This window comes from Aristolochia californica, unplaced genomic scaffold (genome assembly GCF_029961685.1).
Source record: "Aristolochia californica isolate CCGP_79_NKW_82.1479 unplaced genomic scaffold, dmAriCali1.0.hap1 SCAF_13, whole genome shotgun sequence".
Classification (NCBI taxonomy): domain Eukaryota; kingdom Viridiplantae; phylum Streptophyta; class Magnoliopsida; order Piperales; family Aristolochiaceae; genus Aristolochia; species Aristolochia californica.
In genome coordinates, this window is record NW_027181804.1 from 3,382,813 (window position 1) to 3,407,903 (window position 25,091).

At 38.0% G+C, this 25,091-nt stretch overlaps 2 protein-coding genes across 7 annotated transcripts; one reads left to right on the forward strand and one right to left on the reverse strand.

Moving 5' to 3' along the window:
- Positions 1 to 16: 16 nt before the first annotated feature.
- On the forward strand, positions 17 to 11,776 carry LOC137948287 (uncharacterized). 6 transcript variants are annotated; one of them, XM_068794319.1, is made up of 13 exons: positions 17 to 280; positions 1,943 to 2,062; positions 2,374 to 2,469; positions 2,649 to 2,757; positions 3,046 to 3,135; positions 3,409 to 3,522; positions 4,131 to 4,316; positions 6,944 to 7,440; positions 8,762 to 8,861; positions 9,026 to 9,085; positions 9,199 to 9,291; positions 10,519 to 10,638; positions 10,926 to 11,776. In XM_068794319.1, exons 3-13 carry the CDS (start codon positions 2,429 to 2,431, stop codon positions 11,226 to 11,228), a joined length of 1,713 nt encoding a protein of 570 aa, XP_068650420.1. In that variant the 5' UTR covers positions 17 to 280; positions 1,943 to 2,062; positions 2,374 to 2,428; the 3' UTR covers positions 11,229 to 11,776. The 6 variants fall into 6 exon arrangements, with proteins under 6 accessions (XP_068650420.1, XP_068650422.1, XP_068650421.1 ...); XM_068794321.1 differs by having other exon boundaries at positions 2,378 to 2,469; XM_068794320.1 differs by having other exon boundaries at positions 1,943 to 2,057.
- A 3,124-nt stretch (positions 11,777 to 14,900) lies between these two features.
- Positions 14,901 to 24,150, reverse strand: LOC137948801 (uncharacterized). Its single transcript, XM_068794971.1, has 6 exons — positions 23,582 to 24,150; positions 17,317 to 17,482; positions 17,055 to 17,231; positions 16,901 to 16,984; positions 15,651 to 15,732; positions 14,901 to 15,557 (listed from the first exon to the last, which is right to left on the reverse strand). The coding sequence occupies exons 1-6, from the start codon at positions 23,959 to 23,961 to the stop codon at positions 15,127 to 15,129; spliced, it is 1,320 nt and encodes a 439-aa protein (XP_068651072.1). The 5' UTR covers positions 23,962 to 24,150; the 3' UTR covers positions 14,901 to 15,126.
- Positions 24,151 to 25,091: the final 941 nt, after the last annotated feature.

Sequence of the window (25,091 nt, forward strand, 5' to 3'; positions counted from 1 at the left end):
TTGTTTTTGTGATTTTTCGTGACAGCGAAGCGAGGGAGACGCCAGACAGGTTCTCTTTTTGGTCTTTCGTTCTTCCGCTCTAATAGCCTCGTTTGATTGTCCGTACGCAGTCCGGCAGGGGGATAAATGTTTGTTCTGCTGGATTTTGCTGTGGTTCTTTCTTTTACGAGCTCTGTGGATCAGAGAAATGGAGGTTTTTGAATGTCTGAGAGGGGGAAACGCACCGCGAAGGACCTAGACGTTGGGGTGGAAAAGGACGGAGCGAAGGATTACTTAAAAGGTCGAATGCTGATTGCTTGTGCTTTGGTTGCGGGAGCCACAGTCAGATTCTTTTACTTTCTTGTTGCTAATTAGTTTTTCATTTTCTTTAAACAAAATCTCGATCCAGGAGCTCGGTATTTTGTACTTTGCTTTTCGTTTTACGTCAAGGCTGTGAGCCAGTGTCTGCTGCATGCAATGTGATTCGGTTTGGGCTATTTGAATAAGCGATTTCAAAGTTTTGCGGGATTTTCGGTCCCTCTGGCTATATAAACTAGTCGTCTTCTTCACCGTTTTTTTAATGTTTGAAATTTGCTGTTTGGATTCGGCTGAAGTGGAGTTGCAAGTAGAATTTTCAGTTTAGGAGCGCAGGGTCTGATCTGCAGTTGTATCAACCGCCTGAAGTCTTTCAGTAAGGGCTGATAACTGGCTTTGTCCCTTTTTCTTTTCCTGTCTTTTGGTTTCGAATGGTCTGTCAATAAAGTCGCCAGAAGTTCTCTCTTTCCACTTACAGAAGCTTTGTTCCTGTTTCTTTTCCACTCCGAATTCTCTGTCAATAGTAGTTGAGCTGTCTTTTCCGTATCTGCTATTTCCTATCTGTTCGAAATTCAAAGTTTGAAGCTCTTAAGATTCTATAATTGTCGTTTTACCAATTTTGAACTTCCATCTTTAATATTCTTAAAATTATCTCTTTCAGCTGTTCAGCTGCTATCATTATTGACTTGAAAGTCGAGCTTTTTTAAGTTACCTGCTCGGAATTTATTCTTTCTCAGAGTCTTCCATACTGTCTTTGCTGTGTTGTTTCCAATATTTCGATCCGAATTTTAATGGTCTTTACTTGTTTTGCACCGCCAGTACTTAGTTATTTCCTTTTCCTGACGTCTTCTTGAGTTATTTCCAATTAATTTTTTTGCGAGCAATAAAGGAAATTTGAAACCGAGTTATCCTTTTATTTTTTCGGTAAGTATCATGTGAGATATCCTGCTGTTAGCTCCCTTAACTGTTCAAGCCAAGGTACTGATGTCATTTTGCTGTAGTCTCTTGTGCATTCGGCTTCGACAAGCGTTTGTCTTGTAATGAGTAGGCGAACGAAAAGAATTTAGGCAAGCTAAAAGTGGTACAAATTTTAGTTTTTATTAATATATTTTTTCGGTTGTAGTGATAGATTCCTGGGCTTAGAGGAATTTGGCCATCTAATATTATCGAGCAAATGCAAGCCAAAACATATATATGATCCAATTTGCAAGACTTACTCACTTTTCGCCCTCTCGGCTTACTCCTATTAATGTCTTGAGTCTTTCATAATGTGGACTTTGCTCTTTAAACTCATTATTACGGCAAAGCACATTGACGTTTCGTGCTTTTTGCTTTTAGGATATGATTAATTGTGATGATATGTGTCAAAAGTCGGAAACCGGCTCTTACCTTGGTCATTTGAAAAACAAAGCATAAGAGCCGAAAGCCAGCTCTGGTGTTTTAGCGGGCTGTGAATTACGGATTACCGTATACCTGTTTTTCCAAGTTGAGGTCTGCCGCATTTTATTTTTAAACTGAGATAGGGTAGTTACAAGTTGTTGGAAAGTGGAAAAACCTTTTCTCTCATCTTTCAGCATCATTTTGATTTTCATATCGAACCGAAAAGGACATTATGCTGTACGTGACTTTGTTCGTTCTTGGTTCACAGACATAACAGTATCAGAGTACATCATTTTATCGCCGTTCTCGAGACAGTATCACGTAACACCCCGGGGATTAAGTGAGATTCTTCATTCGTAGGGGACCAGAAAGAAGGGAATACCGTAAGGTTCACATACTTTTTGTTGATATCTATTGTCTAAAAAAATTGTTTTCACTCTCTAACGACCATCGGAGCAGTTTATGAGCTTAGTAGCTGTTTTTTTTATCAATTTATCTGTTTAAGTTGTTTGCAATTAGGTTTATTGTTGGAAAGCTAGTAATATTGTAAGTCAGGATTTTATTGAGGCAGGCAGCAACTCTTACGTGAATATGATTTTTTTTAAATTTCTTTTTAAACATCAGATTCCTTCTGTTAATGTTTTCAAATTCCTGGTAGTGAGGCTTATGTTTGTCAATTCTTTTCTGTTTCTACATAAGTCAGTGGACGGTTCCTTCGGAAGTTAATGGATGTCTTTTGCTGCTGCTCTGTCTGATGATTTGTTGCTCGCCACCTGCTCAGTTTACCATGAAGTTGTAAGTGGGTTGTTTTTGCTGATGGATTGCAGTACCACTTGTTGTGTTTGTGCTTTATTTGCGTTAATACGATTTGTGGAAGTGAATGCATAGTGGCTTATTTATTTATTTTGTCACTGGTGTTGTTAAAGTGTATTACTTGTTCATTGATTCTTTCTTGTTTCTTCTTTACCCTACAGAGGTGTTTCTCTCCAGAAAGACTTCTATATTGCAAATAGACTCAGTTATGCCAAGACACAATCAAAATTTGAAGATGATATTGGAAGTGACTGCTCTGTAAACTCTGAGGTTGGTATTACTTGGTTGTTTATTGTCATTTCTGAATTCACTATTAAACCATCTAATCAAACGGTTTATTAATTCAGTTAGTTTAAATTCTTTCCGATGGGTTCTTGGCTTTGCTCATTTTATTTGATTTCTTACGATTAATCTAGTTTCACTGTCTAATACCAAGTCTTTGATTGGAACTCTTAACCTACGCTAGAAAGTTGAAACATAGTTCCTTTTTTCCCTCAGTATATGAGATAAACGATTTCGGATTGAATTCCCTCAAAATTTGTGCTTTCTGCTCTACAGGTGATAAATTCCAGTGAAGAAGTTACAAGTTTTAGACTAAGTGATGGAAACTGTAGAATCGGTCCTTACAGATTGCAGCTTGAACAGGATGTAAGTACTGTCTATCTTGACCCTAGCTTCATCTTTGCTGCTTTTAGGTTTTCTGAAGTTACCTTAAATATGAAATCATTAAATGGAAAAGAACTTTTTCGGCTTCAAGGAAATATATGTTTTCTGTTTTGTCTGAATCTCCTTTCCAAAAGGCATAGCAACAACAATAACATAATAACATGTGCATATTTGTTGTTGTCTCAATTATTTTGTTTCTTCTCACCCAAATGGTCGTCAATTAAAATGTACTTGAATATGTTTTTCTGGCTGTAGATTCACAGATTACAGCAACAATTACGTGAAGAGATGGAGTTGCATGTTGCGCTTGAAAATGCTGTCGAGAATGCTGCTGGATCAATATCTGGTGTATCATGTCTTCCAGAGAACGTAAGATCCTTGTCAAGTATTTTTATTTTGTTTCAATTCTGGATGCCTGAAATATCCTGATAAATTGTTATCTACATCATTCTTTATGTAATTCAAAACAGTATTCAATACCTGGACTAAAGATAATCTAGGCTTGGAGGTGTGGTAGAGTTTATAAATAAAAATCTTACATTATTTGAAAAAGCTGTGAAAGCCAGCAAAAGGGTTTTCCAAACCTCAATTTAAAAAAAAATGTCATTAAAAAGACTTTTCACCTTCATAAAACTTTAAACATTGTAGTGATTGACTAGGTGGTTCAACCCAGTTTAGTGGTTGGGTTCAGTTTTAAAAGATCATTAGCCAAAATATTTATGGTCATTGCAACTGTTTCTTTGGCTGCTTTTATTCTTGTATTGTACAGGGAACCTGTGAGAGAAACTCACTTGTTAGTTATAGGCATGTGATAGTTGTCTATTTCACCAATTTGCATCAGCTTGAATTGCAGTAGGCTTGTCATCTGCATGCAGGGTTATCTTGTAGTCCACTAGGTGTGGGTCATCTGTTACTGCATCTAGAGCCAGTTATATTGACTATTGCCAGAAATCACATCTGCTTCATTGTCTTTGCAGGCCCAACAACTCTTGTCCAGTATTATGACCTTAGAGGAAACTGTTTCAAGGCTTGAAGAACAGATGGTCTTCTTACATTATCAACTTATGCAAGAAAGAAATGAACGCAAACTTGCAGAGTTTCGATTGAAACAATTACCATCTGAGTTGTCATCTCTGTCTTCTTCCGTCAATGTGAAAACACCAGTATGTGAGCTTTCTTGAAATATAAGTCGGTTCTATTCAAAATTTGTTTGTCGAAGACTAATGTTGCCACAAAAAAGAGATCCATGGAGGATAGTGTAGTATGGCTGGTTCTCCTTAATTTTTTAATTGGATCGATTACTTACACACCCCTAAAATGTAGCTTAGATACCTGAGAGGCCCTGTATTTCAAATTAATTTCTACTTACTCTTTTAATATCAGTAATATTACTTGAAAAGACTGCCATTAAATTACAAAAGTTTTACCCCATGGTGCCATGTGAATATGATGTTTTATGTGTTTACAATTATGACGTTTCATAGGTTTTCATATGAGATGATCAATGTGGACTTATATATGCGCTACTTCACCTTTTGTGAGCCTATGCTAGGTTGGTCCCTTGTTACTTGTATGGGTTTGGATTGAGTAACTCACTAATCCACATGGTAATAATTGTTGGAGTTATTTTTGTATACTCACATTAAGTTAGACCTAACTGAAATGATTTAATGGTGGACATATGTAGTTATTATTGATATTAGAAGGGTTTGTATGCATTAGTTTGAAACTCAAGCATATATAAGTATTATGCATGATAAATGTTGAGACATTAATTGGACATTCAGATGGTTGACAAATTTTTGTGATTTTATGTTAGATTATTTGAGTAAGACTGTTGGGTGACCTTTTTGTTTTTGTTTTCTTTTCTAGTATAAAACTTTTTTTTTTTTGAGAAATCTGGCATAAACTATTAGCTTACAAGCTTAATCTATTTTTCATTTTCCAGCTATCATCTTTGTTGAATTTATAAAAAAGAGAAATATTTTATTGACTTGTTTATAACTGAGTACAATGAACCTCTATTTATAATAGAAGAAACAAGTAGAATCCAATTACAATCAAATTAGCCTTGTCTCAGTTACACCCAAAGTATAAAACTTAGAAATAAGTCCCAAGACAATTAAACAACTAAATATAAATAGAAAACTAACATAACTAAAATACTTTTAACTGAGACTCTTCTATGTGACCTTCTTCTGTGAGACTCCTGTAAGACTCTACCATATTAATTCTGGCTCTGTGAGACTTATTGCTTTAAGAGTTATATAAGATTCTTCCATACCTGCTCTTCAACACTCCCCACCTTATAACTACAGCTTGCAATGAAAAAGATTCTTGGTCTTCAATTTTGGTTTTCAATCTTCATTGGCTAATTTTTTTTTTCATAGATGTAAAATCTTTATCTTTTGTTCTCCCCTTTTCTTGAATATTTTGGTCACATAAAAATTACCACAACGTGTGGAACAAAATACCTCTTCCTTGTACTTTTTCTTCTACTTTCCCCCCTCAAGCTGGTGATAAAAAGAACATAGAGATCCAACTTGGACAAAACACAATATGGGAGAAGAAAATCACTCATAGCCATATGACAAAGCTCCATACACCAGTCAAAATGGTCATAGTCTAAAACACACTCTGGTTAAAGGCGGAAAAATGACCCAATTTTAGGGTATAACAAAGAGACTAGTCACTTATAAGGGTAGTTAAAACGCAAAACACCTCTTGGGTGAAGAATAAAAAAACTTGACTCAAGCTGGATGTTGGGCACACTCCTATGCTTTTAAGTAGTAGGTCTAGGCATTGTTCAAAAGTGATGAACACACAACATATAAATTAAAGAAATACTAGAGGAAAACAACTTTAACTAGAAGGAAGCGACTATATTTTAGATTTTCCAATATTTTTAAAACACGTAAGAGGTTCTGCTAAAAACATCAGGGATAGCCTGCAAGTAGGTGCAAACATATAATTGGATTGACAATGAAAATGTTGATGCAAGTCTATCGGATATATCATTCATTGTAATGAGAAAAGTGGGTGTCTCTCACTCTTTATCAGTGACTGGAAATTATCTCCAGCTTTAAGGTTTGGGCTTTGGCCTTGTATTATATTTTAACTTTATGATTTCTGATTTAATATTATAACGTATCATATTATTCTTTGGCAATAAAACTATTCTCCATTTCTCAAAAGAAAGGAAAAATAACTTGTTGTAACAAGATTTTTCAATATTTTTAGAATATTTGGGAGGTTCAATAAAAGCTTGTCTGGGTAACCAGCACTTGGCAGTTGGAAACATGTACTATAATTTTATTCAAAGACTGTGCATATGTATGCACCAAATGTTTAAGTTGTTCAAGCATTTATAGATGTGGCCAAGAGTATCAAGAAAGCAGTGAAAATCAACTGGATTTGTGTTCATTGAAACTAGTAACTAGTGAAAATAATCTAATGCAGGTTATGAAATTTCTTCTATTGCTTTTGTCTTCACAATATTCTCTCATTCCCATTGATGTTTGCACAGATCAGTACTATGTGTTGTTTCAATAGCATAACTACTTATTTGTCCAAAGAAAATTTGAGATCTTGAAGAGTCTGTCGACTTTCAAAGAGGATATGAAGATTTTTCAATCTTAAACTATTGCTTTCTATGTCATTACAATTATTGTTATATGTCCGACATTCCTGTCCTCAATATGACGGATTACCTGTCTAGAGTTTTTCTGGATAGTGTCTTAATTTTTTTGATTGTTTGCATGCAGTAACTTTCTTTATTTATTTTTGGCAGAACACTGTAGATGGAGTTTCGGTTTCACTCGACAAAAAAGCATCAGGTCAATTAGTTCAATCTGAAGAGTTGGGTAAAGTTAGTAAAAATATTGCAATAAAAGGGCTCTGGAATCAACCTAATAAGCTTTCAGAAGAGATGGTTCGGTGTATGAAAAACATATTTATTTTTCTATCTGACTCTTCGTCTGCTTCATCCAAATCATGTGCTCCTGAGTGCCACCTGTCCCCTGTGTCTCCTCACGGTCTTCTTTCCACTTCATCAATGAATTTGCTGTCTGAACCCTCTACGGCTGATTCATGGGTACAGAGTCCCCATGTTGATTTGAAGTGTAAAAATGAGGTATTGGCATCAGAGTTTGTCTTTGATCCCTATAAAGTGCATGGAAAACTAAGTTGGGAAGACATAGGAAGTTATGGCTCAGCTGTTGAAGTTTCTTGGATGTCAGTGGGAAAAAAACAGCTTGAATTTGCTGCTGGGGCTCTTCGGAGATTCAGGTTGTGACTTATGTTACATCTTTGTCTAAATTGAACTGACATACCTTGTTATGGCTATGAAGGTTTCCTAACTTTGTATTTTGTGCATAATTATGTTTCCAGTAGCATTATTTGAACTGGTTTTATAGCTGATGAAATAATGTATGTAACTGAATATGGCATTCCAATTAACTACAGTTACGAGTATTAGATTATGTACAGCTAAAAGATAGACCTTACAGCTTCATTTTGTATGTGTTTATCCATTAATATATTTATACTCTTGTTTTTTTTTTTTGTGTGTGTGTGTGTGTGTGTGTGTGTGTTTGTGCATGCACATTCTGAATAAGCAATATTGATACTTGAATCACTTGTTTATATGCAATCTTTTGGTTTGTTTTTTTCTTTGGAAATCCGACTTTAGTGGTTGTTCTAGTGGTGGTCATATGCATAGAGCCAACTTGGATAAGGCTTTCTCGAAGAGTGTTGCAAAGTTTGTTTTTCTAGAATTAGAAAATTCATGAGTGGAGCCTCATGTCCATGGTCATAGGATGCTATTTTACTGATGGTTTCTAGTAATTAAAGTAATATCTATGACAAAAATGACTAGAAATATCCATATTAGAGCCTTCTTAATTTAATTATCAATCTTACGTTCTTTGATTCTTTTTATAGCATGCAAACTATGAAAAACCAAGTATTTTTTCATTATTGTAAAAAAATCTGTCCTTCTATTGTTATTCTTCATTTTTCCTCTTTCTTCAATTAGGGACCTGTGTGGTAGGTTATCATTAATCTAGTAGGATGCTATTTTACTGATGGTTTCTTGTAATTGAAGTAATATCTATGACAAGAAATGACTAGAAATATCCATATTAGAGCCTTCTTAATTTAATAGTCAATCTTAGGTTCTTTGATTCTTTTTATAGCATGCAAACTAAGAAAAATCAAGTATTTTTTTCATTATTGTAAAAAATTCTGTCCTTTTTGCTATTGTTATTCTTCTTTTTCCCTCTTTCTTCAATTAGGGACCCGTGTGGAAGGTTATCATTAATCTAATCAGAGACTTATTCCAATGTTTTCATTGTTGGTTTCATGAATCCAACATTTATATATTTTGCCTGGTCGCTTCTTCAAAACTGAATACCAAAAGAGTCTTTCCCATACTGTTTACTCCTTAAGGATGCCTCTTATTAACATTAATCTTTTTCTTGCTTTTATGAAAAAAAGAGTCATTTTCAAATCGGGAGTTCAGAAATTGCATAGTTCTTTCAGGTTTCCTTTAAATGAAACATTACTTCTAATCTTGATGTTTGATACACTATTTTATTTGGAGTGGCAGATTGCTGGTCGAGCAATTGGCTAAAGTGAACCCAATCCACTTGAGAAGTGATCAAAAGCTGGCTTTCTGGATCAATTTATATAATGCACTAATCATGCATGTATGTTTTTCATTTATGCTTTTCTAAGGTTAAGTTGTACGTCACAAATTTTTTTTTTTTTGGGTGTTTCTCAGTCAAGGAAGAATATGATTAGAAGATAAGTAGAAGATAAGTAGAATATACATGTATGATATCTGTGATCTGATATCTGGATTTTATGTCAGGCTTACTTGGCATATGGAGTACCTAGGGGTGATGTAAAACTTTTCTCTTTGATGCGAAAGGTATTTCAACTCGTTGGTTTGCTTTCTGCCTGGTTTATGATAAATTGTTATCACTGAAGCAACCTTTTTACCTTAAATTTGATTTTTGAGTTATGTGCCACATCTCTCTTCAGGCTGCATACACAGTTGGGGGTCACTCCTTTAATGCTGCTACCATAGAGTATGTGATTTTAAAGATGAAGCCCCCGCTCCATAGACCTCAAACTGTAAGTGACTTACATATTGAACTTTTTCTCTTTGACGAGTGATTGTGCGTTTAGAAGTTTTACTTTGGATAATGCAAAAAAGAAGTGGTGTACCTTGTGATACATGGTAATTGTTTCATCTTTCTAACAATCTCTAATATCTGATCTAAGACCTCATTCTTCTAATAATTTCCAAATATCCAATGTAAGAAATCTAATAGTGCACACTCTGCTTTGATTGATCATTTGTATGTTTTATTCTGATGACAATTTTGTATCAGTATTTGTTGGGATCTATTTTTGGCCCGGTGAGAAAGATAATTGTAGTTCCTGTCCTTAAAACTTGGTTTTTATGTAATCTTGAATAACCAATTTTTTACAATGATTAAGTTACTATGGGTGAAGGAGGAATGTGTTTCAAACGTTGGCGTGCATTTTTTCTTATAATGCATGCTTTGTGAATGCCAAATGGTTGTAAGAAGTCCTACATTTGCAGGGCTTCACATGGCTAAGTCCATGTTTGTAGTTACTTTTTTTTTAAAACGTTGAGTATGCACGCACATGACAGCCTTTTCCCCTTGTGAGATTTGAACCCAAGATTCACACTTGAACCTTCCCCCTCGCCCTTACCCTCACCCTCCTCCGGTCCACCTATCCACCAAAGTGGCCATTGAACCAAAGTACGACATAAAAAGAATTGTTTCTGTTGTAGCTTGTAGACAAAAGTAATGACTATGGATCTGTTTTAGAAAGTTTAGAATCAACATAACATCGAAATCAATATCTGAACTGAGGGACCAACTATATAGCCTGTGTGGAAGTCATGCTAAAAGGCTGATGTTGTGCTCCTAGTTGTATGGCTTTTTTTTCTTTCTTTTTTTGAAGCTTCAAAAGCACATGTCTGAGAACCTAAGCAAAGTATCTGTTAGAAAAAAAAAAAGAAAAAAAAAAAAAAAAAAAAGACTAAAGCATTTCCATTTTTTGATTATGGACTCTGTTGAGGTCATAGCAGTAGCCTTATTCAAAGCGAGATTCACATTCCAGTCTCAAATTGAATGTCAGAAGGCTTCCTAGATCCGTTACCGAATATACTTTCTAATTTTGCCTATTCAAAATATGACACAATTTGGTATCTTAAAGGACTACATGAATTTGAAACATTCAAACTGATTTACTAGGGTTCAATATTTTATTGTTTTTATATTTAATTCCGAGTTGAGCTAATCACTCGAGTGTGCTTTCATTTAGGCTCTTCTTCTGGCTGTGCACAAGCTGAAGACAACAGAAGCGCAGAGAAAGTTTGCAATTGATACCTTTGAGCCACTTGTTACATTTGCACTAAGCTGTGGGATGTTCTCCTCACCTGCGGTAATTGTTGGCTACTTGATGCCCAGATGTTCAGAGAATAATGTCACATATTCCTATATGTTATCAAATAGTTTCAGAATAATATCTGATACTTTTTCCTATCATAATGCTTCTTATAGTTATATATTCTTATTCTATATCCTAAGTATCTTTTTAATTCGTCAAGAATATTCTGACAGATGAATTGGGCAGCTTAGGTGGGGAGTACAGTGTCGATTATTTGCTTCCTTGTGTTCCAGCATTTATTTGGGCGTTTGTTGTTCATTACTCATGTGTTGGTTTTGCAGGTAAGGATCTACACTGCTGCAAATGTCAGGGACGAGCTTCAAGAAGCGCAGCTTGATTTTATTCGAGCATCAGTTGGTGTTAGTAGAAAAGGGAAGCTTCTTGTGCCAAAGCTGTTGCACTGCTTTGCTAGGGCCTTAGTGGATGACGCACATTTGGCAGTGTGGATATCCCACTTTCTTCTACCTAAACAGGCTGCCTTCGTGAAACAATGCTTATCGCAGAGGAGGCAAAGTTTTCTTGCTTCCCGCAACTGTGATATCCTCCCTTTCGACTCCCAGTTTCGGTACCTTTTCCTCCCATAAACATTTACCTGATAATTCTTTCGATTCCCTTTGCTGCATTTTCCATTTTTCATAATAATCTCAGAAAGGGATAACCCTGGTTCTAGTGAAGGGCTTGAATGGTCGTGCAGATAGGTTATCTGGGTCACTGATTTGTTTGCTTGCTCTGCAAATTTTTGTTATGGAGTTAATCCCCATCCTCCTTCACCCGCTTCTCCGTAGTTGACAGCCAAGTACTGTGTCTTCGTTTTGTTCTTCACAATAATCGTTGTGAAAATTCTAAGATCAGTTACGTGTCATACCCAACCGAAGTTTTGGTACCTTATTTACTGATCACAATTGCCTAGAAACCATATTCTGAAAAGTGTCAGATATATCTCCTGAGATTGGCTCCGTTTCAGCAGCTGCCTGGAAGCCTACATTCCCACGTTGCCGAAAAGCATCCGTTAGACGAAATGATTTTGGTGGAGAGAGAGTTTGCGATGCCTATGTGACATTAGTATTGTTGATATAATTTGCCCTGTAAAGAAAGAAACCATCTGTAAATTTCATTATCAATTAAATCATTTTGTCTGGCAATTGACTTTAACCGATTGCATCTTTTTGCCAGTCGAGGAGTAAAAAACATTTGGAGAAAAAGCCTATCGGTATCTCTAAAGACTACATTAAAATGGGTATCAGGACCCTGTTTCGGGGATGGGGCAGGGACAAATTGGGTTAAAGTCGGGTTTACAGGGACTAGGGTGGCGATTGGGTTACAAGGATAGTGATCAGGTTGGGGTCAAGTTTGACAATTTAGGTTTATTGGGTTCAGTTTTTGGAGTCATTGATTGGGTTCAGGTTTCAGGGTCGGAGATAAGGTTCAGGCAAGCCTGACCTGCCTTGGCCCACCCCTAGACACAATTTATATTAATGTTACTAAAACCGAACTAGTAGGTTGCTGGTTTTGATTATGCCACTATCAAAATGAAGTTGGAGAAGTTGGACCGGTCAAGATGAAGTTAATTGCACCCATCATTACCAATATCAAATTAGAGGAAAATGCCAAATAAGCACCAAACCAGTAGAGTAGTTGGCATACAAGTGACACGTGGCACCAACATGTGCTCCACATGGACTAATCAAAGACTTAGTAAAGAGAGATATAAGGAGAGAAAAGCGGGGCGGTTGAATTGCCCGTCACCCTCTATAAGGGGTTACCACGCCTTTAAACGTTGAGTTGGAGAGAAGAAACCCTAGCGTCCGGAGTATAGTGTTGAGGGTTCGCAGCCGGAATCCAGGAAGTACAGACAAATGAACTAGATTTCATTGCAACTCGAAATCTCACTACTTCCTCCGATTTTAAAAACTGTTTCTTACCAGTATGGATGATGCCATCCGTCGCTGCAGCCTCCAGCTATTGGAACTTGGAAGCTTGCGACGTGCAGGTGAAGCAGATCGTATCTCTTTCTCACTCCGTTTTCTCTTCCATTTTAAAACCAACCGCCCTGCTCTGCTGTTCTCGGTGCCTTCGTTTCCTCTCTCCGTGCCTAACGTTTGAAATGGGATGAAAAGACGGCCACCGAGATTCATTTGTCGGGACTGATCGAGCAACTGATGCTTGTCAGCCTGCATCTGTCATGTCTCTTGGTAGTTGGTCTCCGTCAACTCAAAAAATCAGTGTCCCTTGTTCGTTTGTTTTCACGCGTGAAGACTGTAGACCAGCCAAATCATATTTTCTTAGGTTGATAACTCTGATGTTGGTGTTTTCAAACCTTGGTCAATTCTTTTCGTTCCTCTCATGAAGAGAAAAAATAGCCGACGAAGTGGCTCGCTTTTCCATTACTTTCAGCATTAGGATCGTGAAAAACAAAACTTCTGGATGAAGAGATATCGCTTACTTCCGCTGGTCAGGCATCCATGGTTTTTGTTTAGCAGCAACTGATTGGCCATCCATGTTTAATTGAGAGGACAAGGGCGACTGGACTCCATTAACGGGTGAAAAGTGGAAAGGCGGAGATGATAATGGCGGCTTATTTGGTGTTCCGTGGGGTTTCGCGGATCCCTTGCTCAGATCTTTCCATGAAAAAGGCACTGCAATCGAAAGTTTCTGGAATTTCATGGATAACATCTGAATCTACACGACCAAAAGGCTTAAGGGTTGGCAAACTGCATCAACCTGAGGTTTGTAGTTGAACCATGCTGTATTGTCATTTTTAGGGTTTGTGTCACTCTCGTCAGATCGGAACTCTCGGTTGCCTGCTCTCCTGTATCCAGCATGATGGAGAGATAAGATGCCTCTGTCTACAGGCCAGCAAAGCCTGAAAAATATTTAATTATAATTGAACATGAGAGTAGTTATTCACGTCAGCTGAAAATTTTCTTCTGGTGGTGATCTCTAACTCGGTTTGAGAGGGCAGAACTTAGAAACTCACGACCCAGATTTTTAACGACTCCGAGTTAGCTCCAGCAATGCGGCCGGAAGCCTCCATTTGAATGACTTCCGGGGTTCTGCTAGAAGCTAGCATCCTCAGATGCATCTTATAAAAGAAAATTTGAAGAACTGGCTCTTTGATTTTTCATTCATATATAATTAGAATGAGAAAATGCTACAAGTTTCCTATTTATGCTGAAAATACTCAAACAAGTTACATGAGAATTTACAGAAGAAAGAAAAAATAGAAAAAAGTTAAAAATCAAAGAAGGGTAGCGACTTTTCTCTCGCTCCCCTAAAGAGAGCAGACGAGCAAAAAAAAAAACGCCCGACGGAGCGATGTAGAGATCACCTTGGCCAAAAAAATCGATAGCCGACTAATTCCAGCAGGCGTCGAAAGACAGCCACTGCAAAAAGATCTTCAAAAGATCCAGACGCAGAGCACACCTAGCTGCGTGAAGACAAAAAAAAAAAAAAACTCACGACTTTCGTTCCTTCACACGGCTCAATCTCAGCAGGCAAGGAGATCAAAGTAAAACGATCTATCTTCCTCTAGTCGTCCCCTTGTCCCTGAATGTACCAGCAGAGAAGCATGGTTGCGCATCGGCGAAGGATATAAAGCCGCGCTCGCTGCTCCTTCACCAGCCGCGAGCAACGCCTCGTAATCCCACCGCCACCACAACCGCCATTGAGCTTCTTCGATTTAGAGCTCCGACTCAGAAAGGCAGAGCCACCCACAGAAGAAGTCATGAAAGCAAAGCAGATTTTCCCCGCCGCACCACAACCTGTGAAATTCACGGGCGGCCGGCAGAGAAAGAGAGATCTATCTTCTCCCCTCTCTTCTACCCCTCTTTTAATCAATCTACGGTTCAGAATTTACAGCAGCGGCAGGGAGGGGATCTTCTAACTAATTACAAAATGACCAACGTATCCCTATGAATCTTCCCTGAACTATCACATCAGCTAGGACTTATCCAGCAACCAAAAAATTACAAAATTATTTTTTATCCGAGGGTAGAAGGGTAATTTCAGGGGCGAGGATTACGTCAGTGCGGTACATGCTAATGATTTAATGAATGAGAGAGAATCTCGAGCGTCCACCTTTCGCGGTGGGAGCGGCGGTGCCGGACTCGCCTATCGAGGCCGGAGAAAGAGCGGAGTGTGTGATCAAAAGCTACTACTCCGTCCGCCCCCGGCTTCTGCTATTTCGGTAATCCGATCTATGCTGCGACGAAATGACGAACGCTGCTTGCAGATTCGGGGACGTTGAAAAAGGGTGGTGAGTTTCTTCGTAAACGCTTCTTCTCCGGCCATCAGTAGAGAGACAACATTTACTGCTTATGTGACTGAACCCCCCCCAAAAGAAAACCTCTATGAAATGCTCACTGAGTGCAACTGGTGAAGTGACTGAACAGTAGGTACAAAAGCATTACACAAAACTCCATGGAGCAACGATCATTTTAAGAAAACCCAACTCTATACCAAAGAATACTTCAGGAAAGTTTCTTAGTTTCGTGCAAGCCTCCGTGCCGCTCCAATCAATAAAGCTTTCCCAATGACTCCTGTATTCAGACCACAGACAACAGCCACAGCTCCACCAATAATCAGCCATTTTAATTTGGCACCTTGCTCTATCTTGGCGAAATCACCTGCTTCAGTTTTTTCTTCTACAGTGCTGACAGCGTTAAGAGCATCACATGGATCACCAACAGTAATCTTTGTGGTAATACGTGCCATCGATGCACAGAGGGAAAGTGCAGCATCACCCTTCCTTGCAAGCTGGTATGCTCTAAATCCAGAATGCAACTTCTTCACGGCTCCCCACATGCCATGGCGAAGACCAACTTTCGCCACATCTTTTGGTATACCCATATCTTCATAATGGAAGAGCGTTACCTCGCATGCAGATGACTGACCGTCTCCTTTGCGAGATTCCTCTGCATATGACAAAATAATTGATATAAATTCAATATATAACAAACAGTGGATCAGAAAATCCATTAAGCTATAGGAGAGAGATGATTGCAGACCTGCCCTTATGCGCCAGCTTGAAAAGTAAAGTTCAACACGCCTTGGCTTGTCACGATTTGGAACTCCGGTGTATGGTATACCCTGCATATTTCAGAAGATACAAATTTATCTGCATTTTTTTTTTTTTTTGTCATCCTCCTAGCAACAAGATCTGGCACAATGTTGCACAGAAAAACTTTTGGATCATCAACGGGAATACAATTGGAATGCATAACAGACTTGAAATTAAAAATTGACACAAAAGAGCGACAGGGAAATTGCAAACTATGCATAGATGTTATTCCAAATTACAAACAAAAATGTGACAAATTTATTATGTGAATGTACTTCCTTCTTCATAGAAACCTGCATAACTGACCATGAAATCGAATAAAGGGTGTCACCAGCAGGCCAGAGCAAATCATAAATAGTCACATAATTGGCATTTAAATGGATGAATGAAAGTAGAGATAATAGTGCACGGAAATCTGTTAGAGTTAATAGAACAAACTCGTGGTATCACATTTTCAGTACGACAGGACTTGCGACGATCTCCATCATAGATATATGTAATTATATGGAGCCAAGAAGTATGAACCTAAGTCTACATAAGCTTAAGTGTACCCAAATTTTCATTTAACCATCAAATTTGAATTGAGTGACTTAAATTTTTTAATTTTTATTATTCTACATTAATTTCTTATGCCACTCATTCATGATGTTGTTAATATGAGATTTTTTCATATTTTATCAACTTTTAAAATAAAGTAAAGATGATGACATAAATACAATGAGGTTAATGGCCTTTTTTTAAATAACATGAATTTTCACAAAAACAAAAAGTTGGGTACAGTCTATGTTGGCTGGACTGGACTCCAGCCTCCTTTTCCTCTCTCTCTCTCTCTCTCTCTCTCTCTCTCTCTCTCTCTCTCTCTCTCTCTATAAATATATAAATATATAAATATAATATGTGTATATATATACATATGTGTGTGCAGTCAAAGTTCTCAATCTCAAGACAGCCTATTGGATAAAAAAAATGACCAGACTAAGCCTCTGAAAATAACCCCTCAAGACATTGCAAAATTGAAGCACAAAGACAATCTAATCACCATAAACAGTTTCATGGCTGTCAAAATTCTGGCCAATGACCACCAGCTCAAGAGTTCTGAATCATATTTATCAGAGCAGTGGACAATGGTAATTTCAGCACTATCAACTTGGAAGCCTATTGTGGCATACCTGGAAAACTATTGTTCCATGATCATACCTTTGTCACACAATAGTAGGTCTTTGAAGATTCCCATATTCGCCGACCAAAAATATATTCCCGATCACTGCAGAAAAAGGGGAACTGAAAATAACAGTTCCTGGTTAGAGAGAGAGGGAAAGAGAGAGAGAGAGCATAAAAACTAATATTCAACCTTTTTTATCCAGTGGACAATCATTTCCCCTGTGAGAGGGCACTCCTTCAAAGTTTTGAAGTATGCAAGCATGGGATCCCATTTTGGCCGGAAGTCATCATCCCAAAAGAAATCCCTAACTAACTCAGGAGTTGCATCTTCAAAAACAGTTCTACTGCGATATATGATAGGGCCCACCTGACAAAACAAAATGCAAGATATTCTTTAAAAATTTTGAGAAATAGGACTTCAAAATTTCATCAGCATCAAGAGAACAATCTACCTCAGGTTCATAACGCCAAGCTTGATAAGCCATGTATGAGGTGGAGCGGTCCATCATATGCTGCCATGAAGACTCCCCGATCTTACCTTCCAAAAGATGCAGAAGATGCTCCAAGTCTTTATGTGACAAAATATCCTGCTCCACTTCTGAAGTTTCACTGATGGCGCTGCAGAAAAATATCCAGACAATCAAACTCACATACCTCAAGTGGCCCTCAACTGCAAAGTTAAGTTTGAATCTCGGCAGTCTTCAAAAAAAAAGTTTTGCATCTTTGGCAGTGAGATTTATTTCTCACAACTTATTACTTTCATTTCTTATTCTAAATAAATCATCTCTCTATGTACCTACACTTGAGGGGCATTTTTGTCCTTTTGTAAAATTTCACTTAAACCCTGATTATAAAGAAGCAGGAAGGGCCTTTTTGCTTCTTTATAATCAGGGTTAAAGTGAAAATTTACAAAAGGACAAAAATGCCCCTCAATACTCAAAATTACATATCTAAATTGAATGAAAATTTAACTACAGATAAAATAAGACATTCTCTATCTAATAGCCGTACTATAAGAGAAAATTTTAATGTGGAAAATATAGGAAATGACCAAAATACCCCTGATTTTTTATTTTTTTTATTTTATAAAGATGCCCTGAATTTGTATTTTAACAACAGTATTTCTAATGAAGTAATAGTTCACTTCGATGTGTTTGATTCTCCCACGAAATATCGGATTGTTAGCAATGAAGATAGTTGCTTCATTGCCACATCCCCCTACTCTTCTTGGTTGAACCCTTAAAATCGTCAAGGAACTGGAGGTGAGTTCATTCATCACAAATCTATCATTGTTTGAGTTGAAAGGACATTAACAGTAGAACCACATGCGAGCAGGATCCATTTTGTCGGAATTCTTTAATATGCCCAGAGACAAATAGCAGCCCACTGTGTGGCTTCGAACCAAGACATAAAACCTCATCTCTGAAGGAAATGCATGACATACATGGTGTTGCAATAGTTGGTTGGTCATTTATGGAGCACCTTAAGATATTCAACTTCAGTAACGAAGTTTTTTGAAAAGAAAGGAACTTAATCAATGCTTTTCGTGCTCAGTTTAGCAAGCCAAGGGCGTCGTAGGTGGCACTAGATGTATTTGCCTTTTTTAGTGCAGTAAGCAGTAAGGCACCATCTTTCATGCTCTAGGCGAAAGCTATATCTTCTTTGCTTGTCTGAAAAGAAGCCTTGCCACTGCCTTGTGGTGCAATTTCTCATGTTGGTGGTTGCACCATAAGCCATTCTAGCATGTGTTCCAGAGCATGAGCCTCTGCCTTTGCCTTTGCTTTACCATTGACTTGCCTATACTGCTTTCATTATGAGCACCATCTTTCATGCTCTGGTGAAAGCTATTGCTTCTTTGCTTGTCTGAAAAGAAGCCTTTCCACTGCCTTTTGGTACAATTTCTCATGTTGGTGGTTGAACCATAAGTCATTCTAGCATGTGTTCCAGAGCATGAGCCTCTGTCTTTGTGTTTGCTTTACCATTGACTTGCCTATACTGCTTTCATTCTGGAGGCATTGCACGCTTTCTCAACTTGCTCTCTTATAGTGAAGCACACAACTTTAGATCCTTCTGGATTGGTGACTTGTTCAAATGCTCTCCGACATGTCACCAAAATTCAGAGTTCACTATCCGCTTGGCTCAAAGGCAATGCCCAACAGTATACTTTGGAAGGAATATGTATATAGCTTGAAGGAGATGCTACCTTGTGGTGGAGGTGAACATCACATGGAATGCACCAAACTTAATGAAAAATGTTCTTGTCTCTTTTGCACGTGACTTTTATCTGGAAATGCTACCACTTAACATCGCACTGTCCTGGATCCTTTGCAAGTTTGTAACAAACACGGGCTTTGCAGCCACTAATTCATCTTCCACATCAACAATATGCGTCATTGAGCCGCTAGTTCAAAGATTTCATCTTTCAACACAGCATTTTTCTGTTCAGTGACCAACTATCCAATGGTACTTAGAGTAGTTAGGATTGTTGGTCTTCTTAACATCCACAAGTAGCTTTGGTTCAAGGGAATTATCATTACTTTGTTCAACAACTTGTCCAATGGCTCATCTGGCACACTGGGAACATCAACATCAAATAAGGGATAAGATTTCACCTTTCTTTCAATGACAGCTTTTTATCCTCCCCAGTTCAACATTATTAAACTGTCTTCTTTGTTTTGTTTCCCTATGATTTGGTGGTTATAAGAGGGATTTCTTAGGAGATTCTATTGATGAAGCTTTGGAATCTTTCTTTACTCCTTTCACCTTTTTGTTTGAATCATCAACATGAGCTTTCCCCACACCTTTTGGTTTGACCACGATCTCCAATATTGTGAGTTTTAGTGGCCAACTCTTGGAAATTGTTGGGCTTATGGCTAAATAAAGTAAGTCCCAATTCATTCCTCAATTTACCCGTCTACCTCACTCTTCATTGCTAGATTCACACTTTCATTGTAGTCCAAACTTAGGTTTCACCAAGGAATAATGTAATCAATCACCTGTTTCCGCTACCAACTCCTCCAATTTGGTAAGTTAAGTCAACATCACTATAGCACTATGGAAGACACTTAAGAATTCATGTCCAACTACTCCCATTGTCAATGAATTTAGAAGGGTGTTTGAGGAAACAATAGAATGCATTTTCCATCAAGGAACATCTGAATTGCTGCACAAGGAAATCAGCCTATGTGCCATTATTGTTGCAAGTTCAATGAAATGAGCAATGAGATGCTTAGAACTGCCATCAATGTTGAATTTGTTGGAACTTGACTCAATGGTATACTAGTGTCATCTGAAGTGCTTGAATTCTCCTGGTAGAGCCTTACCCATGCATGTGCTACTTGCGTGATGTTGAAGGGTGGATCATTGCAAATGACTTGTGATGATTTTGTTGAGAGCATCCATTGTGAAGGTGTCTCTTTCTATAGCTGAAGTCCTCCAAATGCCATGTGGAGGTCTAACATGTTAGGAATTAGACGCCCTAATTCCAAACTAACGAGAGCAATAATAATAAACGTGGAAGAAGGGAAAAACAAGCACGGAAAAGCACAACAAGGTTTATACAGGTTTGCCTCAAGGTGAGACTACGTCCTGTCTTCTGCCGCTACCGTAATCCACTATGAAGATGAAATAGGTTACAAGAGAAATCGCACACTTACAGGTGTTTCTCTCTAACCTCTCGGGCTGCAACTAGAGATACTCCTTGGATTAAAATGATTAAACCCTAATAGTGGCGCCTCTCAATTATAAAGAGAAAATTAGGGCAATCATGATACAAGAGTAAAATTCCCAAACTGCCCTTAATGAAACAACAATCAATATATCGTGGATCCACGACCAACTCAGCGTAGGGCATTAATTAGGCTCCACAACTTAACATAACATAGAAGTGGTGGAGGTCTAACAAAGAAGTGGTGGAGGTCTAACAGAAAAGTGGTAGAGGTATTTCCAAATGCTTGATATAGAGTAGGTGGGATTTGGTGCTCTCTTGCAATATGGGCAAATTCTCCTAGATTTTGTTATGAGGAGTTCCAACTTGTTCTTCTACTGTGCTATTTAAGTGTCTCTAAGAAGAACCTGCTCATCTTGTTCCTTCACTGCCAGCTAGAACTCAATGAGTTGTTCCTCCAGCACCTTCGCCTACATCATCATAGACAAAACTTTGATTAAAGAAAAGATCACAGGTGAAAAACTCCTGGGGAATTGTGGATGATTGATGTGTTAATTAGAGCAACAATATTTCAGTGCTCTTAAAATTGTTTAATTTTAAAATGAGTTCTCATCATCCATTTTGAAGTGACATAATCGGTAACATGACCACACTCACTTGCATTGCCTTGAACCCGTGTGCATTCAACTAGTTCATGACTACACCTCATCTAGATCATTAAATGGGCGACTAGTCAAAAAAAAGTTGAGGACAGGTCTCATGACACCATTTTCTTTGAAGATGTAGTTGACAACCATGGACCTGCTTGCCTTCTCACACTGAGGTGGGCAAAAATTTGGCTTTGATGGCTTCAAGATCAAATTGTTGGAAGGTGAGCTTGTGGCCATAATCACCTAGCTTTGGTTCTCACAATGAGATGTCGTGTGGTTGAGATCTGCAAACTTAGACTTTGGGAAGGGTTGAGAAAGAGATGAGACACGAAGATGCCCCACCTTGGTACTATAAGTGCAAATGAAAATGAAGGTTACAAAAAACAAAGGACATAAGATCTTCATATTCAGTCCTTCAATTAGATCTCCATGACCAAAAAGTTGTTGACTCTATGGGTGGTGAATGGATTTTCGATTGGCCACCATATGACATCTGACGAGGAAGCCTTGCTCTTATGTTGCTCTTGATAGCTTAAAAAAAAGCATCACAAAGTAATGGCACAATTTTCTGCTTGTTACAAACTTATGGCAAAGTTTTTTTAGAACTTCAAAGGAGTCTTTAGAGGGGACTAAAAAGTGACTCTCCAAGAGAAGCCACCATTTATGGACCAAGGTGGGTGGTTGACCATCACCTTTTTCTCCTCGCACTAGGTTTTCTCCAATTGTTTACTCATTCCAACCACATATACCACGTGTCACTTCCCTTAAGGGTTATTAGTGTGTAGATATTATGGTTTACAATAACATGTGTCACTTCTAGATGAGTCTATGACACTTTTTGAATTGACAATTGAAGGGTGGGACCCTTTCCTATAGCTACAATCCAAACCATCAACATGGTCTCACATTACTGGAGTCCTGATCTAAGTGTTTGATCCATCCATGATTACTGTCTGGTGCTTTTCATTCGATGGTGATCGCTGATTGAAAATTTTGATCTAGATCATCCTTATTCTTATGTCTTTAATTACTTTAAGTTAAAAAATATTCCAGCTGTGCCCAACTTCGTCCACTTAATGACCAGCTCAGATTGAAGAAACCCTCAGCAAAGCATTTACAATAGGCAAATTATGGTCCTTCAAATATATGTTCCCCCTAAAATATCTCAAGAAAGACTAAGAATGAAAATATAGATATGGAAGTAGGTGCAGCCCAGTTACATTTAACTACAGTTCTCCAGATACAAGGCATCTAGTTACAGCTTGTTTGAACTAAAAGGTATACAGTCATTTACACATGTAATATTGTCCCACTAGCTTACATAGAAGTCTAGTACAGAAAAGGTATTAGATTCTTTTATCTCTCTCTTTTATTTCCCTCCGTTAGTTTCACATATGTGTGTGCTGGACTAGAAGGGTAATTGGGTCATTTCTTGTAATCTTCACTAAGGGTTCAATACAAGGGTTAGAGGTTTTTTCTGGACATCTAAACAGACTGCTGCTCGTGCTACAGTTTGCTCTCTCTCTCTTGTTCATTCTCTCTTTCTCATTCCTTCTCCTATTATTCTTCTCTCCAGACTTTTACACAGCTAGATGAGAGAAATCAGAAGTAAAATTGCTTGCAAGTAATTTTTGAGGCCTCAATTAGGATCAATTTGACATTAGCTATTAACTGTGTCTCTATGATTAGATGATGGAACTACATTCTTAGAAGTTGAGGACTATCCAAGGCATCACATCATCATCTTGGTTCAAAATAGGTAACCAGTTCTAGTTACTTCTACTATATCCAGAGCAAAAATATCAGGCATTACATTATTTTTCTTTTCTGAATGTTGATAATACACAAACACCACAGGATAAGCTTCCTATATGTCGTATTTTCTTCTGTTTGGCCCTGATAACATCTAGACATCTTGTATTTGTAGTGTTTGCTAAAATTTGCATTTTGTTCTTGTATTTCCTAATTTTCTTTTTCTTTTTCTTTTTTGGGTGGGGAAGGGGTCGGGGGTTTTGAATGGGATTTATAGGGTGAGGCCTTGGGTTCAAGTCTCACGAGAAGTATTGAGTGTTCAGTGCATGTGTAATCAACATCCAAAAAAAAAACTAAAACTTACGGTTTTAGGTTCCCTTTACACGGAACCCCAATAAGTAGGTTGCATTTTGGGTAGACTGCTTTCAGAAATCAGAGAGCTTGTCCCTTACCAGATAATAATCAAAGTTTGCATTAGACACAGCTATCTTGAACGGTCGTACTCCACAAGGGATTCTTTAGAAAATGAATTCAACAATAACAACTGAAAGTAATGATAGACACAAGGAAGACATAGCAAGACCAGATTTTGAAAATCATTTAAATTAAAATTAAAAACCAGATAAGATGAACAAAAGAAATATTAACCTGGCACCGCTACACACTTCTTCCCCTGTTCCGCCAGTCGCCGGCGCACCCGTGACGGCGAATGCTTTGGACCCAGCTTCCCCATTCTCTTTAAAATTAGACCAGAGCTTCCGACAAACCGAAAATGCCGAGAGAGCGGTGAAAGCCAACCAGAGACGGCGGGCCCCGAATCCCGGGGGCGCGGTCCACAATAACCTGAACTTGCTCCGGAAGCCGAGAAACACAAGCCCGGTCCACCGCGGACGCCACGACCATCCGATCACTAACCCGATCATCACAGCCAACCATATTGGGACTGCACACAGTAAAATGTCGACGAATGTGTCCACAATGGCAGGCTTCTCAAAGAATTTCAAAAAGTCGCCATAGATTTCATCCATTTCTCTCTGACTTTATTCGTTTCCGTTCAAGTAATCGTATGTACAGAGTAGGGAAAGCTAAAACGCTATGTTTGGATCGAGTAACCGAACGACATGGATCTCTCGGAAGAGAGACACCTCGAAGGAGAAAGATCCAAGAGGTTAGGCGCCTGCATCAGGCGGGGGGAAGAGAGAGAGAGGGTTCAGACATTCTTTTTATCAGTTTGTTTGAAATAGCGAGATTCTTTTCCGTTTTTGTGCCTAAGTTTCTCATAAAAATAAGATTTTGAGGCGGATAAGTTTGAATTTTACGTTGATTTACTGAACGAACGGTTACAACTCACTAGTATTATCGGTTCATACTGTTTTATATTTACTTTTAACAGCAAATTCGGCGGCTGTCGGGTGACCACCAAAGTTTTGTAGTACTCATCACAAAAAAAACAAAAGTTCGCAGGGAAAAAAAAGTCCTGTAGGTCCCACCACGGACCTGGTGGCTAGTACAACTACTTCCCAGCCACCGCGTCTATTTTGCGGTTATTTATTTCAAGAGTGAAACAACTTGGCGGGACGGGGATTTAAAAATAAAAAAACAAAGACACAAGAAAGCCAGTTAATATTTTTATTATTTTATTTACTTTTTGTAATTTTTAAAGAGAATATTTAAAATTACTTTCATTTTTATTTTAATCAATTTTATTAAAAAATAAATTTCTTTTAAAGCAAACCCCTTCGTCGGTGTAACTTTCACAAGTTCTTGTCCAATTTCCCTTCGTTCCAAATTCAAAAGAGATAGCAAGAGATAACCGGCGACCGAAACCAGTAATAGATAACCAGCAAGAATTGACATTCCAGTTTAGTCACTCTCTCTTATGCCATCTTTTACTTTCCCCAATTTTTCTCACTTGGTCATTGATGTTGTTCAAGATTTCATAGCCATAAATTCTTTGTAATGAAAGAGAGAAAGAAAAAGGTAGAAGAAGAGAGAAGGAAAGAAAGTGACCTCTAAGAGGTGAAAGAGAAAGAAGAATGCACATTGAGGAGAGAAGGAGATGAAGATTAGGTTGTGGTGTTGTGTCCTAATCCTCCCCCTTAAGTTTTGTTAGAAGATATGAATAAGTTAAAGTGTTATTGATGTAATTAGTTGATGA

What these genes read in the sequence shown, in the direction of transcription:
- LOC137948287 (XM_068794319.1), top strand. Translation starts at nt 2,429, where the DNA reads ATGATTTGTTGCTCGCCACCTGCTCAGTTTACCATGAAGTT. An exon ending in CCGTCAATGTGAAAACACCA is followed by an intron (nt 4,317 to 6,943) that starts GTATGTGAGCTT and finishes TATTTTTGGCAG; the next exon opens with AACACTGTAGATGGAGTTTC. An exon ending in TTTTCTCTTTGATGCGAAAG is followed by an intron (nt 9,086 to 9,198) that starts GTATTTCAACTC and finishes ATCTCTCTTCAG; the next exon opens with GCTGCATACACAGTTGGGGG.
- LOC137948801 (XM_068794971.1), bottom strand. Translation starts at nt 23,961, where the DNA reads ATGGATGAAATCTATGGCGACTTTTTGAAATTCTTTGAGAAGCCTGCC. An exon ending in GAAGTGTGTAGCGGTGCCAG is followed by an intron (nt 17,483 to 23,581) that starts GTTAATATTTCT and finishes ATTTTTCTGCAG; the next exon opens with CGCCATCAGTGAAACTTCAG. An exon ending in CTTGGCGTTATGAACCTGAG is followed by an intron (nt 17,232 to 17,316) that starts GTAGATTGTTCT and finishes TTGTTTTGTCAG; the next exon opens with GTGGGCCCTATCATATATCG.